The sequence below is a fragment of the Nomascus leucogenys genome, chromosome 22a, assembly GCF_006542625.1.
Source record: "Nomascus leucogenys isolate Asia chromosome 22a, Asia_NLE_v1, whole genome shotgun sequence".
NCBI classification, from domain to species: Eukaryota; Metazoa; Chordata; class Mammalia; order Primates; family Hylobatidae; genus Nomascus; species Nomascus leucogenys.
Genome location: NC_044402.1, coordinates 89484272 through 89502864, shown reverse-complemented (window position 1 = coordinate 89502864; position 18593 = coordinate 89484272). Strand labels below are relative to the sequence as shown.

General features: G+C 32.0%; 1 protein-coding gene across 1 annotated transcript in view; it reads left to right on the top strand.

The window, feature by feature from the left end:
- COL5A2 (collagen type V alpha 2 chain) overlaps positions 1 to 18593 on the top strand; it is a 149365-nt gene that overhangs the window by 61957 nt on the left and 68815 nt on the right. The window contains exons 2-3 of the mRNA XM_030802717.1: positions 9572 to 9796; positions 15749 to 15762. Coding sequence (XP_030658577.1) covers positions 9572 to 9796; positions 15749 to 15762 — 239 coding nt within the window. The remainder of the gene's footprint in view (positions 1 to 9571; positions 9797 to 15748; positions 15763 to 18593) is intronic.

Here is an 18593-nt window from a genome sequence, read left to right as displayed (position 1 = left end):
TTTGTACTAAACAAGTATTTAATAAAATTGTTATTATTTGCTAGATAAATAACTATCGATTAAATGGATTAACTAATGCCTCTATTCCTTTTTCCAGACTGACAAATTTAGGATGAGCTTTCAAACACACTTTAAAGCAAACTTATTTATGACATCTTTAAATATTTCTTTTCCGCAAAAGTAAAAGCTCATATTTTATCTTTTTCTATATGTTAACAAGTAGAAAAATTGAGGCACACTTTTCATTTATTAATTTAGTAATAACAAGTTGACTAGTATACAACTTAGTTAATCTTTTGTCCAAACTAAATTTTATACTCCTTAGTTTAAGAAATGTTATACATTTTTCTCCTCTGATCTCAGCATGTGCTAATGACTGTATTAGCAAGAAATAAGTATTCTGTAGTTACTTGGAATTAAGCAAATTATTGAAAGATTTTAGAAACTTTAAATCTTTCCACATGTATTTAAAGAAAATGACAAGAGTATTATTTTCCTTTATAGATATTTTATTCATAGTCACCACGTTTAAATAAATTAAAATATGAATTATACAATAATGATAAAATTCAGAATTTTAAAAACTGAATGAATAACATTAAGTAATAATCTAAAACTTTTGAAATTCTAATAAAGTTTGCCCATGTTTACTTATTAAGGAAAATAGCAACTTCTCCTTAGAAGCACATGGATTTGTAGGTGAAAAATCTCCGATTCATTCTTTGTATTTTCCCTAATAGGATAAAGAAGTATCTTCAGGTTAATTCTGTTGTTTTCTAAAGAAACTTGTAAAACCTCCTTCCTGATGTAGTAAAGTTATATGGAAAGAAGATGATTGTCTCATCCTCCTTCGTCTACCCCTTTCCCTCCTTCCTCTTTTCATCCTCCTTGTCTGTTTGCTTTTCTTGTCTTTTGTTCTCCCTACAAGTAGAGAAATTACCCAATGAAGAGCTTTGCTGTGCATCTAAAAAGTTATTGATATAACTTTCCAGTAAAGGCAACAACTCTCTTTCTCATACCAAGTATGACTATATGGCATTTGGCTGGTTTTGAGATTCAGAGCATATTGAGTTTTGATCTTAAACATGCAATAAATAAATTGGCTTCCATACAATTATCCACATTATAAGGGATAAACTAAATATGAAGATTAAGAGATGAATTTCGGTTGTGAAATAACAATTATAGTTTTATTTAAATATTCTATTATCTGGAAGTGACTTGGAAAGGAATGCCAGAAAGAAGAGTAAAATCTAGTTTTAGTTTTGTTGTTCAGCAAAATCACTTATATTTTTAATAGCTAGAAAATAGATGTAAATTAAATCTACGTAAAGCAGAACAAAACTGAATACTAATTCAGGTCACTAGATATTTCCAAGAGGATAAAATTAGAAATTGGCCTTCGGGATGACAGCACTAGTCTCCCTTGACCCCATGCCTCCAGAACTGAGCTCCAGAGGGAATAATGCAGAAAGAGACATCCCTTTAAATTCCTATTAGAAATTTTCTTCAAAATATTTTAGAATCCTTGGGAGTGAAATGAATGGGATCAAAGAGCCATTGAGAACTGTGGAATGTTTGGTGGATTGTAAAAGAAATTTCAACTTGCTCAAGGCAAGGGCAGAGAATAAAGAATGAGTTGGAAGAAATAAGCTGACTACAATGTCTGGATTTTCTCTAGAGGCCCTAAATATTCTTCTGTATCAGGGAAAATTGAAAAAGAAGGCAAAATGCAGCTGCAAAGACATAATAAAATACAGAGTTAAATTGATTCTAAAATGTTTTATGTAAAATATTTAATTTTATACTCACTGAGTATACAATAATGAATATTCTCTTAATATACAATAATAATTATTTTCAGTTACAAAAATGAGTAAAAATATATGCTCTTCTTAGGATATAATGTCTGGAATAAAGGATAATACATCATATTCCTATAATTCATGGTGTTTTAAAGTCTAGTAGGTTTGGCCCACATTTAAATAAGCAGCTAAAATGGCGCTTCTCTAAAAATCAGGTAATAGCCCAGGGTTGAAGCATATCATTTTGTATTCAATGTGGCCTAGATCTCTTACTTGGTATTCTTAACAATTGACTTTAGATATAAAAATCCCTTTTTATATACAAAAGAATATTACGAAATGACTTTACCATATAAAGCTTCTTAAGCAAACAACTAATATTCAATAAATTAATTCAACAAATACTTCTTGAGCATTTACTATGATCCTGACACTATTCTAGGATATCAGGATATATCAACAAAGGAAGCAAAATAAATTATATGTGTTCTCACAGAGCTATAATTCTACCATGGGGTGACAAACAATAAACATAATAAATTCAATATATAGTAGGCTTGAAAGTGATTACTACATTAAAAGAAAAAAAAGTAAGAATTAGTGAATTGAGAGTGTTATGGTTGTATGTGTGTGTAGTCATGTGCAATTTTTTTGGTAAGGTGACCAGAGTAGGTAACACTTGAGCTAAGACTGGAAGGAGATGAAGGAAATCTGGAATGTGGATACGATATATTACTGAATATTTACTTCTCCTTTGAAAGAGAAACAGCTAAGCAGATTTTTGGCTCTCCTGTTTATCTCAAGCAGTATTAGGCTAGGAGAGATTAAGTAGACATCATTCAGAACAATTACAAGTTTTTCATGTATTTAGGTAGGCAGACACATTTGGTATAGCTCTGTACCAGACTTATTCACTGAGGATTAATATTTAAGATTAGAACTAAGGTTGGCTATAAAAATTACTGCTGAAATTTCTAGTGTATAGATTATAGAGTTGGCTCAATTCTCTTTGTGGTGTTTTGCAGCTATTTAGTAGTTTGAGGTATGTGGGAAAAAAAAAAATCTATGTCAAATGCATTAGCAGACTGAAATCTGCTCTTCCAGACAGAATTGTAGATGAGCATTGCATGTGCAGTATGTGTAGTTTTAGTTTCACATTTTGGCCACAGTCATTTAGATTTCCCAATGATACATGGAAAAAAACTTAAGTAGTACCTAATATGAGAGTTTTTCCTTTCTATTTTTTCCATTTTAAGTAAAGTAAAAATAGCAGTTTTACTAGTTAACTGAAAAAACTTTGCTTATGAGATTGGAAAACATTTAATGGTTGCACGGAAGAAACCAACCACCTTCACAGACAGTTTATCAAATTTTTAAAATTCATATGCTCACTGAAATGCATTGAAATGAAGCTTTCTATGAGTTGTCTCCTTTTTAATTTTTCAGATTTCAAGGAAAATTTTCAAAATTGTCATTATATTGCTTTAGAATATAAAACATGATTGTCCTTAGTGGAACAGAAATTTAACTCAGCTCAAATAATTATTGAATGCCTACTCTTGTTCAGTTGGTACAAGGAAACAGAGGAGCAGGGCACAGAAAAAGTAATAATTTGGATAACTATCTTAAAACCAGATTTAAGCTTGCGGGGCTCACTAGAAAGTAAAAGTCTTTGTAGTGGATTGAAGAACAGAAGATGTAAAACCCCATAGGCCTGCCCTGTACATACTTATCCTCCCACCATCCCATAGATCTTGAGGCTGAGATAGAAAAAAATTGTCAAAATATGTAATAGATCCCCCTCAACTATCCCTGGTGGCTTCATATGTATTTAACTTTTAAAATTTGGGAGTTGTTTAAGGAAACCAAGATGAGGAATTTGGAATTTTTGGCATCTCCTCTGCAGGGTCTAAAGAAGGAATTGAATGCTGTCCCTCTTCGTCTTCCCCTTCTAATGATAAACAGTGCCCTAGGGCAGAAGGAAGAGAAGGATTTCGTTGGTAGGTTCTCTGGAACCCCATCCAGCAGCCCACGCTCTGCTGTGCATTACCAAAGGCAGCATCTGTGGCATCCAGACTGACACGTGGGCTGCTTTATTACCTCCTCCTTTGTCTCACAAGGCATTCTCTCTCCACTTCATGAGGCCACCAGCTGACAGTGTCATGATTATAGTCCCTCAAAGACCTTTACAGTCAGAGAAACTTTAAGTAATGGTAGCCCAGTCTTCACAATCCCAAAAGGGACCTAAATCAGCTGGGTCAGGAAGGCTGAAGGGTTGCTGTAGCTTTCTGAAGCTTGTTCTAAAATATGAACTGTTGTGACTGACACAGTCTTCTTCCTTTCTGGTCACACAGAGGCCTGAATGTCAGGGACACACCTGGTAAGAACCACCAAGTGACCACTCCCTTTCATTCAAAAAAGAGTTCCTAAGAGCACATCCTCTCTGGAAAGATTAGGGAAGGAGGAAAGAGAGCTAAAAGTGCTTATCTTTTTAATAGGCATATCAATGAACTAGTTCCTTACTTTCCTCATTCACATCTGCATTCATCGATGCTACACATACATTTATCAAAGACGGATTATATAACATTAAATGTGAAGGTTGCTGAGGTAAACACAGTTCTGGCTGTCAAGGAGCTCACAGTCTCACAGCTCACAGGGGAAAATGATCAGCACAAACCTTTGTCTGAATAAGAGATTTAAAATTTTTATAACACGTGTGTGCTGTGTATTATTTCTGCTTGGAAGAACTTTAGTTAATGGCTAGAGAATATCTAACATAATTTTAGGGACTTTTATTTCATATATTTTTCAAAGCCTTTAAGTAGACTCCAATAATTTAATATGCAAATACAATCGTCTCTCTTGGCCAGTCCAAGGTTTCAATATGGCCATTTCTATGCAGGCTTTTTTTTTTTTTTTCCCACAAGTATAATTGTATGAAAAAATGTGGACGCAGGGCATAACATATAGTTGGCAAGCTGCAATTGTGATAATTTACTTTCTAATTGTTATAATAAGATGGTGGATTTGGTCTGCCATCTAGTGATTAAGAACTGAATTCTTACAACTAAATTTAAAAGCACTTGAGATTTATGAGAAGAGAACATTTGGTGAGGGTAAAAGAATCTTGTAGGTTGGGAGATAAAAATTTTGGAAGTTAAAACACCATGAAAATTACAAAACAGTGATGATATTATCAGATTTCTACGAGTCCTAATCAATTTTAGGAAAGTTAAACAGCAAAAACTACAAGTAATACAAAATTATAGTTTTGGCGTTCTTTTTTAGATTATATAAAAATATTTGTTTATCCAATTTTTAAATTTAAATTTTATTTTTATTTTAAGTTCCAGGGTTTATGTGCAGGATGTGCAGGTTTGTTACATAGGTAAATGTGTGCCATTGTGGTTTGCTGCACCTATCAACCCATCACCTAGGTATTAAGCCCAGCATGCATTAGCTATTTTTTTCTAATTTTTACTAATGCTCTCCCTCCTCCAACCCCACCCTACCCCCGACCGGCCCCAGTATCCAGGTATTTTAAGAAACATTTTTTTATTTTTATTTTCTTTTTTATTCCTGGGCCTTGAATCTAAGCTTTGGACATCAGCTTGGGTTAATTTTATGATTTGGATAGAGAAATCAGGAGGACAGAATTGAATTTCTCAGAATGTCATTTGAAAATTTTTGTTATTTTATACTGTATTGTCATTTATAAAATAATTCTATTATGACAACTTTACTGCAATATTTTTCAACAAATTGGCTGCAATTTTGCTTTCTATTTTACTTTTCTTTGTGTTTAAGTAAATGTCTGTGTAGAAAAGAGAAGGGACAACTTAATCATATGGTGTACAACTACCATGTAGATCCGCGAAAACTGCAAGACACCCTGTATTTTCTACCCACTGTTTCTTTGTACATGTCTTTCATTCAGACATGAGCAATGAGAGTTCACTGAGTTTTTGAGCCCTCTGTGATGTGTATGGATTCTTGTCTGAGTGAAGAGAAGACAAAGTTTAACAGTGAATGTGGTTTTTCATCTCCTTGCTATTTAAAAGCATTCCAACCAACTTTCCACATCATCTTAAATTTAATTATAAATTCTCAGGAGAAAGGAACCCATGATGACTCAGAGTATAAAACTAACCTTTAACATTATCATTTAAAGAAAATAATTCAGTGGCCCACTTCTTTGCCCCTTGAGTTGAAGTTGTGTTGTCTTAAACTTTCAGAAAGAAACTGCTCTTCTAGGTGTTAACACAAGACTGAGACAATGTGTCTTTTTATTCCAACCCTAAAGGAGCCACAAGGAACAAGATAAGCTACTCCTTGAAGAGTCCCTCACATATTTTAATATTTAATTGACATTATTACGTGTCATCTTGTTTTTGTTTTTTATATTCTCTGCTTCCAAATATCTAATTATTCCATCAGCAATATATATCCTCATATATAATATCTATCCAATAATAACGTATTTTGTTATAATAATTCATTTTATAAATCTTCAGGGGATAACTTATCCTGTTTTCTATGGCTCCTTCAAGATTTATACAATAAACAAACATATTATATAATTAAAATTATATAATAAATTTATTATATTCATTTATTATATAACAAATATAGCACTCCACAATGTTATATATATAAAACATACATGTATTGTTATATGTGTAACATATATAATATATATAATACTCCACAATAATATATTTTGAGGACAGAAAGGAACACATGTGCTTCCTTCTTGTCTTTTCTTTTTGTGAGTCAGGATCTCACTCTGTTGCTCAAGCTGGAGTGCAGTAGCATAGCGTGCCCATAGCTCACTGCAGCCTAGAACTCCTGAGCTAAAATCATCCTCCTACCTCACCTTCAGAGCAGCTGGAGCTACAGGCACGTGCCACTATGCCTGGCTAACTTTTAAATTTTTGCAGAGATAGTATCTCACTATATTGCCCAGGCTGGTCTTGAACTCTTGGCCTCAAGCAATCCTCCCACCTTGGCCTCCCAACGTGCTGGGATTGTAGGTGTGAGCCACTACACCGAGCCACATGTGCTTTCAATATTTTGCACAATTAGTACTAGGCACATATGCACTTAACTCCCAGCACCCCCACCCAAGAGTGTGTAATGAGAGAAACAAGCTAATTGAAGTAGTATCTCATTTTCAGGTAATAGCATTTAACATTTGTAAGTGGATATTTCCTTCTCAATCATAAAACTTAATGAGCAAAGTTACTCTTAAGTTATCCACTTAATGGAATTGTTCAGTGAACTATGGACATAAGCCCATTTTTATACAGATTGTGTCTTTGGAAATGTTCTTCATGGAATTACACTGTGTTAAAGTGATATTTCATCTAAAAGTCACACTGTTTATTTGATAAATACATTTCTCATTTTTTCAAAATAATCTTGCAGAAAAGCATATTAAAACATAATTTCTATTTTCCCCTTGGTTTTAAATGACTATAATAGCACTATGGACATAGAGCTAATACTGTTTTGTTGATTAGATATGTATTATGTGATACAAGTCTTTTAATGAAGATAAAACAGATTAGAAACTTAGTCCTCATCTTATAAAACAGCACACAAACCATTAGGATGCAGTAGTGTTACTCTCTGAAAGCAATTTTCCATTTGCTAAATATCTGTGGTGAAAGACTAAATATATAAAGCAAAGTATTCCACAGGACAGTGAGAAAAATGTTTTTATTCCAGCTTTATTAAGGTATAATTGACAAATAAAAATTATATAAAGCAGATTTTTGTATTAATATCTGTATTGTAAACTAAAATAATTTTCATATGTAACTTTGCATTATCATTTGAATATATTTATATGCCACATGATAATATCTTTCATAAACTGATTACAACTACATTAAAACATCTTTTTATGAAGTACAAAGTTCACGCTGTGCAATTAAACTAGTTTATCATAGTTTAGATTCATTCATTATATCCATCCAGTAGACAAGTATTTATTAAATGGCTGTTCTATGAAAGGTATAGCATCAAGCTTTAGAAATACAATGATGAGGCCGGGCACACTGGTTCACACCTGTAATCCCAGCACTTTGGGAGGCTGAGGCGGGTGGATCACTTGAGGTCAGGAGACCAGCCTGGCAAACATAGCAAAACCCCGTCTCCACTAATACAAAAATTCACTGGGTATGGTGGCGGGTGCCAGTAATCCCAGCTACTTGGAAGGCTGAGGCAGGAGAATTGCTTGAACCCAGGAAGCGGAGGTTGCAATGAGCTGAGATCGCGCCATTGGACTCCAGCCTGGGCGACAAGAACAAAACTCCATTTTAAAAAAGAAAAAAAAAAAAAAAGAAAAGAAATACAGTGATGAACAAGATGCCTAGTCCTTACCTTCATCTAGTTTTTCTCTAGTGAGGGAGATAAACAAAAATAAAAAAGTAATACTCATTCTAATAAACTTCCTGAGGGCAGTGATTTTTGCCTATTGGTTCACATTTTAGTATCTCTTCAATTACCTAGCATATAATACACAATGAATGAATGAATAAATGAATGAATGGCTGAGTGAATGAGTTCTTTGAAAAGGTCTCTGAAAAATATCAATTGGGTAAAGGAAGTCTAATTTTTGCAGGGTAGTCAGAAAAGAATTTCGCGGAGAGATGACATTGAAGTCAGTAATGATAGATAGCCATGTGGGCCTGGGATGAAGGAAGGAGAGGTAGTGCTGGGCAAAAGTGGTCAAGTTGTGCAAGAAATGGGAAAGAAGGTCTTTAGCCTTTATAAGGAAGTTTTAAATTTAAGTAGTTGGGAAGTTCTTGATGTATTTAAGCAAGGATGATTTGATCCACATTATGTTTTAAAATTCTATAGTATTTCTTATAAAATCACAAAGTTAATGATGTAATATATGTGTTTACTTGTTAGTAAATGTATAATAGAACTGCTCTTGTGCAATATGTGTACACACACACACACACACATATATATGTGTGTGTATTTTCCCAAACTTTCTTAAATTGTAATGTAAATGTAGAAAAGCACTAGACAAATATATATTAACTCACTGTATTATTTTGGCTATGGTTTTCCTTAATTAATTTTGATGCAAACATAATTAACTCATTATCTGCGTAAGTTTTGTATTTCTGCCACAGTTGAGTAAACACCATCAATTTAGGATATAAAATGGAATTCTACTCCATGAAATGGGACATGGTTATACTTTTTTACTGTACATTTAAAAATAATTTTAATAAAAACATATACCTTTTTCTTTTTTGAAATTTTTTTCTATGGTACATGAAAACCTACTGTCTCCTGTTGTGGAATTTACTAAAGTTTCCAGTGAGTTGCAAGTCATAATAGGGTTCACCAAACATTCAAATTATATATTCTCCTTTGAACTATTCATTTTCTCCCCATTTTCAGATGGTTCTCTTTTGTCCCTCTTTATTGATATTCTCATGTTTCATCATTCATACCTTCAAGAATAAAATCTTGAAGGAAGCATTATCTGGTTAAAAAATATGCCTCCATTGTATCACTTTTATTTCTTCCCCTATCATGCAAGGATACATTATCATTATTTCATGGTGAATTACATATTATTTTGTTATGAAATGAAATCAGTTCATCTGTGTTTGGCTCCTTGGAAGGTTACTTCTTAGTCCAGAATTTTTTAGAATCCACAAGATGGCTCACCTTTTATTTTCTCAATTCCATAATTTCAGATTACTAACCTCTTCTTTCTTTTCTTCTTATTTTAGAAGGATATGGTGAAGAAATAGCCTGCACTCAGAATGGCCAGATGTACTTAAACAGGGACATTTGGAAACCTGCCCCTTGTCAGATCTGTGTCTGTGACAATGGAGCCATTCTCTGTGACAAGATAGAATGCCAGGATGTGCTGGACTGTGCCGACCCTGTAACGCCCCCTGGGGAATGCTGTCCTGTCTGTTCACAAACACCTGGAGGTGGCAATACAAATTTTGGTAAGAATGTTTAGGGCCAACTCATAATTGATCCAGTTACTCACCTTTATAGTTGCAGTGTTTTTCACTTTCAGCGTTCAGCAACTCAAGAGAATAATGAAGCAGCTTTTTCGGTGGCTTTTGGGGTTAATGATTAATGATTTCGCTTACTCACTTTATCTAAAGTTAGATAGAGGCAGACAGTAATTTCCTGTCTTCTTAAATATCTGAAGCATTTGGGCTGAATTTTGGTGGTTATGTCTAATCTGAGAATTTCTTGAATCACTTAAGATGGTCATTTGTTACCAGATGCATGATGAGTGCCTCCAAGTTATTTTTCAGTTTCCCTTTAAGTCCATTAATGCCTGAGAGAAGATCTAGAAAACACATTTATCTACAATGATGCCAACTTTGTCCTAGTGAATGGAATACATATTCCTAATGTAATTTAGTGCCACAGCACTGTATTACATTGGCTCTTAAATGCAGAATGCTTTTCATGTTGGCTAGGTAAAGAATGAAATAGATTTCCAGGAGAAAATATAATATAAAGTAAAACTTTTAAAACTTCTTTGAAGAAAAAAAGTTTCTGTGTTTAACAGATATTATGTATTTCAGTATGAGTACATATTTTAAAGATACATGTTAGGGAAACATGCTTATATTTGTATGTTTTAATAAACAAGGTAAGAGCAATATTAAACCTTCAGGTTATTCGTGTTAGCAGTCATGAGACTTCTAATTCATCATTGTCAAGACAATGTCAAGGCTTTATTTTTTTTTTCAAAATTTCATTGCAAATAACAGCAAATACAATAAAGGTTTCAACAGTATGTACATGGAAATAGATAGCAACTTACCTTTTCTCTGCTTCTTGAACAGAAACAATGTGTCTTGGATAAATACTTACACTCACTTTTCAGTAATGTAATAAGAAACATATAAAAGAAAGAATTAAAACCAAGAATATAAGAGCTACCAAAAGCAAATACAATCATCAAAGAAGCCCAGGAATAAAGTAAAATTAAATCGGTGGGGATAAGTGAATAGCAAATGGGAACAATGGTGGCAAATATCAGAAAACACACCAAAATGTACAGTCTCCTTCAAATAGTTGGTCTAGGAGCTGGCAATCGCATTATACACAGATGCCATAAGATAAAAAGTGGTTGAGTTCAGCTAAGTTTACGAGATAAAGAACACACCAGAAAATATATTGCTATAGACCATGTGAAAATTCTGACCTATCATTTTATCGTGAACCAAAAAAAAAAACAAAAAAAACTTAATAAAGTAATTCTCTTTAAGAAAGAAGGCTATAAAGCAGAAAAAAGTAATGGTCAGAAAAGAAATAGAAGGAAAATCAAATCATCACAAAGAAATGAAGATGAAATACGAGGGATCATAAGGAGAGTTGATATTACACAAAATAAAGCAAGGGCCATGAGAATAGGAAAATAATGAATTACAATTTTTAAAGAGTTAAAAAATAATAGATGTAGAAGGCAAGTAAGGGATAACCCTGAAGATGGGCACCCAAAGAAAAAATTAATATAATTGAGTAGAACAAATAACAATATAATACAAGAAAAATTTTATGAAGTAAAATGAAACTTTAATGTCAATATTGAAATGGCAACCACATGTCTGAAAAATTGACCTAAAAGAGTTAACAGAGACATGTGTAACTTAATAAAGTCATTAAACTTTAAATTTAAATAAATACTTCTTTAGAATGTCAAAGAATAAGAACAGATTATTTCTCAAGGGAAATTTATTAAGACTGGTCACAAATTTCTCCACAGTATCTAGTGTCAGAAGACAGTGGAGCAATATATACATATTTCTTAAGGAGAGAATATGGTTAATTAAAGTTAAATATAAATCCATTCTCTCCTTCAAATATAAAAGCTACAGAAAAAACATTTCTCTGGGGTTATTGTTTCTATAAATTTCTCAGGGAAGCTACCATTGGCTAAATGCAAGGCAACCAAGAGTTAATTGAGGAAACTGTCAAAGAACTTATGTGAGCATTTATTATATTTAACTGTAGAAAAAGGCTAAAACAAAAGTGTAAGTTAGGGTGACAGATGGGATTGTAAATATTATAGTTTCTGACAATGCAGAAATAATTATAAAACATATAATGAAAAGGGGAGAGGCAAAAGAAAGTATGAACTAGAGTGAGTTTGGTAATTCCTCATCTTTAAAGGTAAAAGTCAAATAATATCATTCAAACCTGACAAATCACATGAACAAAGTAGTGGCACATTTAACACTACAAAAATAAGTGCTAAAAAGAACATTTCCTTGTTAAAATTGAATGCTAGAAGAAAACCTGAGGGGCATGTAAGGAAAAAGAAACACTGTCAATTTTATCATTTCTCATTTTAGTGGAACTAATAGAAACTGTCTAAACAAATATAGTTCTATGAGTAATGTAAAAGAATGTTAACATAATTTAACAGAATATGGAATATAATTGATAGAACTAATATATAAATCTTTTTAAACATAAGAAGTTCTAACACACCAAAGATACTTGAAAACACAGTGAAACACTTTATTTTTAAAATTTTAATGAAAAATCATACCTCTATGCTTATATAAATAAAAAGAAAGAATAAAAGTATGTGCATTTAGCATCTTTCTCAAAAAGTTAAAAAGAATCAACAAAATAAACTGAAAGTAAGTGGAAGAAAAAAATTGTAAAGACAAAAACAGCAGTTGAAAAGTGAGAAAACTGAAATATAGTAGAAATAATATGTAAATCCAAAACATGGTCCTATAAAAACCCAGCCAAAAGATCTAACCTAAAGCAAAAAATGATAAAATTACCTAACGAAAGTAAAACAACATGAAAGAATCATTAAGAGGTCCCTTTATTCAACTGTATCTTCATAAATTTGAAAACCAATATGAAATGAATAATTTTCTAAGACAATGTAATTTACTAAGACTAGCCCTGGTAGAAAGAGAAAATCTTAGAACATGAATTTTCTTAGAAGAAACAGAGAAATTTGTAAAGCAGCTAGATTCCCAAAGCAGCAAGTCCAGGTGTTTTCACAGTTGTGTCAAACAACTAAAAGATCTTAAAAAGAAATCAGATGGTTTTAATGCTTTTAAATCCTCTTCTTGAACATTGAAAGAGACAGCAAACTTTCAAAGTTTTGCTATGAAGGAAGTATATTATTTACAGCAAAAGTAGTAACAATGACACACACAAAAATCTATGAACTGATCTTATAAACTTTTTTACAATTCTAAATAAAATATTAAGTCTATTAGCATATTAAGAATAATTAGTCATGAAAAAGTGGAGATTATTCCACAAGTGCAAAATAATTGACTATTAAGGAAGCTATTAATAAAAATGATTATCTTAACAGATCTATGAAGAGAAAGTATATGAATTCTTTCATAATTAAACTAAAAGTATTTGACAATGATCAGTAAATACTTTTGATAGATAGTTACTAACTTGGTAATAAATGATGTTAACATAATACAATATTTACATCTCAACTTAAAAGTTTCATTATGCTTAATACTAAAAGCATCCCTACTAAACACAAAGATAGAATGAGTATCCATTATCACCATTACCATTTAACAGTACTGAATGTGCCTGAATAAATAATTTGACATTAAAAAAAGAAATCAGAGGTTTCAAAAATCTAAAAAGAGGAGCAAAAACTATCCATTTGCAGAAAATACAATTGTATGCTTACAAGCCTATTAAATTGAGTAAAAAAAAACTACAAAAAATAAAAGAATTTAGTAAGACATGAGAGTGCAAAATTAACAAGCAGAAATTAATAGATTTACTATGTATAAACAATTACATCATAGAAGAAATAACAGGAATAAAAATTCCTCATTTGTAATAGCAACAGATGCTTAAGGATAAACTTAACACAAAATGTATGAGATCTGATGAAAATTTTTAAATACTGCTAATTCAAACTAAGTATTTAAAAAACGGAATGTCCTATTATGTTCTTGGTTAGAACGACTAAACATTACACTCACCTAAATTCTCCATAAGTTAATTAGTGATTTTAACTTGATCCCAATATAAACACAGCACACTTTCTTTGAGAATTCAACATATTGTAAATTAAGGTTTTCATAGACTAAACAAGAAAGAATAATCAGGCTAATCCTTAAGAATAAGAGCAATTAAGGATGACTACCCCTACAAGATTTTTAAAAGGATTCATTAGTTTAAAAAATGTGATGTAGATACATGAATAAAATAAAATCTTGAAGTAGATCGAAATATACATGGTCAGATTGAATACAATAAAGATGGCATCTTAGCAGTGGAAAAAAGAAGAATTGTTTCATAAACCTTGTTGGAATGGCTAGGCAATCATCTGGAAAAAAATGAAGTTGAATAATAAAAATATATTCTACACTAGCACAAATTCTAAATAAAGCAATGATTTAAATGAGAAAAATTAAATCATAATGATTTCAAAGACAACATAGGATAATTTCTTTATAGTCTTTTACAATATATGACTTTATGAATTCTGACTCAAAGCCCAGAAGGCATAAAAATGTACAAAAATAATAAACATTTGTGTGACACAAAAAATGAGCAAAGTAGAAATGTTTGCAACTCAATTCACAAAGAATTAATATTCTTTACATATAAAGAAATACTAGATATAAATAATTAAAATATCAATAACCTAATAAAAATATAGGCAAGGGAAATTTGCTTGTCATTCAAACAAGGATATACAAATGATTTTTCAATATATGACAAAACTGTCAAATTTTCTCATAATAAAATAAATGTGAATGAAAACTATACTGAGCTATCATGTTTTACCTATCAGGTTGGCCAAAATTAAAATGTTTGATAGCATACTGGGTATCACTGCATATTGCCTGTGGGGAAATGTGTCCATTATTTGTGGAGTGTAAAATGGTATAATTTCTATGAAAGGATATTGGTAATATCTATCAAGTTACCAATGCCTATACCTTTCAACTCTAAAAGGATATTGGGGAATTTATCTTACAAATATACTTGCATGTAGCATATATGTAACAATTACTCATTACAATATTATTTTTAATAGCCAGCATGACCTCCATTCTAGCTTGCCCAGGAAAACCCCAAATTATGTCAATTTTCTTGGCATAATAAACAATAACTTTCACTTTCATTCTTAAAATTGTCCTGGTTAGATGATAAAGTACATCCTAGCGATAACGAAAGATTAGAAACAATCCAAATGTCCCTAATGGGTAAAGGTCAAAATTAGTTAAATAGATTGCATTAGATTAATACAGTGGAATCTTATAAAAAAATTAAGAAAAACAATAAAGAAACTATATACTGATGAGTAAAGATCTGTAAGATTTAATGATCTATGTGATATACAGACAAGTGAAGAACAGTATGGAAAAAGTAGAAAAATGAGTCTATAATAATTTTCTTAAATATGCCAAACTAAACTTGAGAACAACATACGAGAAACCAATAATAGTGGCCTCCTGTGGGGGTGGGGGTAAAGTGGAAATAGTGAAAATAGGACCAGATGGAATGACATTTTTTAGTGTATAATTGTATACTTTTAATACATTTTTGCTTTTGAACCATATGAATGAACAGCCTTGCTCATAAATTATAAAAAGCAAAAATAGAGAATATTGATGAAAGATAATTCATTATAGCTTTAATAGCTAATTTAATAATTTAATGAACTTTAAATGTCATATAAATGTTGTGAAGAATATTAATATCATGTTAGAATTTTCCAAAAAGATGGATTTTTTTGCCTTTTATGGAAGTATTGATCCAAAACCTTTTGAATTCTGCTTTCTGCTGATAGTGTTATCACTATCACTGTAATTCTGACTCCAGAAGAAATCTATTATTGAAAGTAAATATTTAGCAGATTCTCAATAATTGTTTCTTCATAAAATAACACATTTACTCTTTTCTTTTTACAGGTAGAGGAAGAAAGGTAAGTGTTACTTTGCATAGTTTCTTTTTCATAAGCAGAGCTATGTCCAATGCTATCCACACAGAACTGTGCTCTGGAACGTTTGAAAGCTTTTGAAAAGTACAAAGTAACATACAAATACATTGTGACAAGTATATGAGCACAGTTCAGCTACTGTGTTTCCAAAGGACAGATGCCTCTAACCATTCACTTTATGGTTAATTTCTCTTTGTATATCTGTTTCTGCCAGAAAGTTGTGACATCTTTAGGGATTGACAATGTCTTATTAACCTTTTATTCTTTGCATTTATCATTGCATAGTACATACTTTGCACCTATTAGAAGTACAATACACATTTGATGGAAGAAAGAAAAGATAGGAGGAAGGGAAGGAGGAAGGAAGAAAGTGAGGGAAGGAAGGAAGGAAGGAATGAAGAATGTCAACTTGACTTCAATGGGCCTATAGCCCCTCTCTCATTGGTTGGGAAGTAAAGATCCAGAATTAATTGAACATTTTACCAAATAGATATTTCTTCCACTCCTCTCCCCTCCTTCACCTTCAGAGAGCTTAAAATCTAATTCTGGACACAAGCTTTACACTTGAAAACAGGGTAGGCTGCATCCATTACCCGAGTATAGCTGGTCAGCTTGGTCACTTGCCATCAATAAGGTAATCCTATGAAGCGAAGATAGTTCTTTTTGCCTGAGAGTGCTCTCTGTTTTTTGGTTATCTTGAAAATTATGGCATTTGCTTCAATTGTATCCAAATGAGATGAGCACAGGGATCAAGGGAGTGGAAACTGTCACTGGTCCCAATTTCCATAAATTTTGTTTACTTTTGCACACAGTGGAACTTTAATAAAATGATTTATCAGATAACAGATAAAGCAATGCTACACCTTCATGATAAATAAGAGTGATGCTATCAAGGGGAGATCCTGGCCAGTTTTACACATTTTGATTCAGAGGGAAATATCATAAATTTGTCTCATTTGGAATAAATTAGATATGAATGTATGTCAAAGGAGAAGGGCTGCAAATGCTGTCTCACATTTAATTTATTGTGAAAACGAAAATAAATTGAAACTTAGCAGATTGGTATAGGCCTTGAACAAACTTGACACATAGGTGAAAGATAGATGGATGGATGCATGGATGCATGGATGCATGGATAGACAGATAGAGAGACAGATCAATCTATGAAACAACAAAAAATCCTAACAATGAGTACTGCCATGAAATAATCAGTTTAATTCAGTTAGCAGTTACCCGACTTAGAGAGATAACTGGTAGGCTGTGTCATTTGCTGCCTTTCTCCAAAGGTAGTGTGGGAGAGCTGGGTGAAGAATATACTCAAAGCAGCTGCCAATATAGCAGCCACTATCTTCATGACTTGTTTTCATTTGTCATCAGGTATCATCAGAAACACAAGAGCAAAGCAATGTTATAAAAATGCAATTTGTTCTTGGTTTGTATCCATTTTGATATTTATTTACAACTCATTGATTGATTGATTCATTCATTAATTCATGTTAACTCCAACATAATTACTGAACCTTTTTTATATGGCTGTGAGGCAAATGGTATAGATGATGCAAATGTGAGAAAAACACTGTAACTGCTTCCATGGTAATGACATTCTACAAAGTATGTCCACATGGTATTAAATGATAAGTAATTGTAATGCACATCTGGATCTGAGTACATGAACTTTATGTTTCTCAGTGGATATGAAAATTAAATTTAGTAAAACTTTAGACAAACCATTGTTCCATACAAATTAACTCATTCAAAGCCCGTATTAATACAAACAGTAGAAACAAATATTTACATTTGTGGCTTATATCCAAAATAAGAAATCTATAGAATCATTAGGGAATTTATTATCAGAAACCTACAATTGAACACTTAATCCCTTTTAAATATTGTGCAGCAACAAAACAGTCATATATCAAAAAGCCTACAATTTAGGTAAGACAGGTATCAGAGAATTCTATTCTCCTACATACAAAGCAAGTATAAAGTGCATTTTGCTTATAGGTCTCTTAGGATGGAAATTTCACAACTATTCTTAGCAGGCTATTCCATTTTTCTCATTCTGACTGAAATAATTTGTCCTCTCTTTTTATTTGTTCTTCTAGTCTTGTTCTAGAAGGAGCGTTGTTTCAGCATCATAAAGTCCTTTGTTTATTGGACACAAATTCATGTACCCTTTCTAAACAATTCAAATTATTTCAGCATTTTGAAAAATATCTTTTATTATAGCTCTTACATGGTTAAATTTTATTATTTTTCTATTTTTTTAAATAGACTGTAGAAGTTAGTGGATGTGAACATGCAGAAATAAGCCTGTTTTACTTTGAAGCCCATATATGTTGATTCTTTCTTGTCCTAGGCTTTGTGTAGGTTGGCTGTTAGTCCCTAGTGTTTCTATCTTGATCTTACCCTATAGAACTGCCTCCTGCTTCTGGAGAGCCTTTTCATTCTTTTGGATTCTCAGTTTATTCCTGACTTCCAGAGTATTTGCTGCTTCAACATTAGGATTTACAAGTGTGACTGAGTTATTATTAGTTCTGCCCTTAAGTCCATCGTTTCACTTCATGAAGTTTTGTCAGGATAGTATTGGAAGGATATGAGTAGATTGTATCTTTAATAGTACAATTTGGTGATATGGGCTAAAAAACTTAAAATGTCTTTAGTCCACAAATTTAACTTCTAAAAACATATCATAAGGTATTAATCAGAGATACCATGCACACATTTATAAACAAAGATATTCATCTTAATGTCATTCTTAAACTTAAAAATGAAAACGAAATTTAAGAGTAAGATAATGAGGCATTGATTAGATA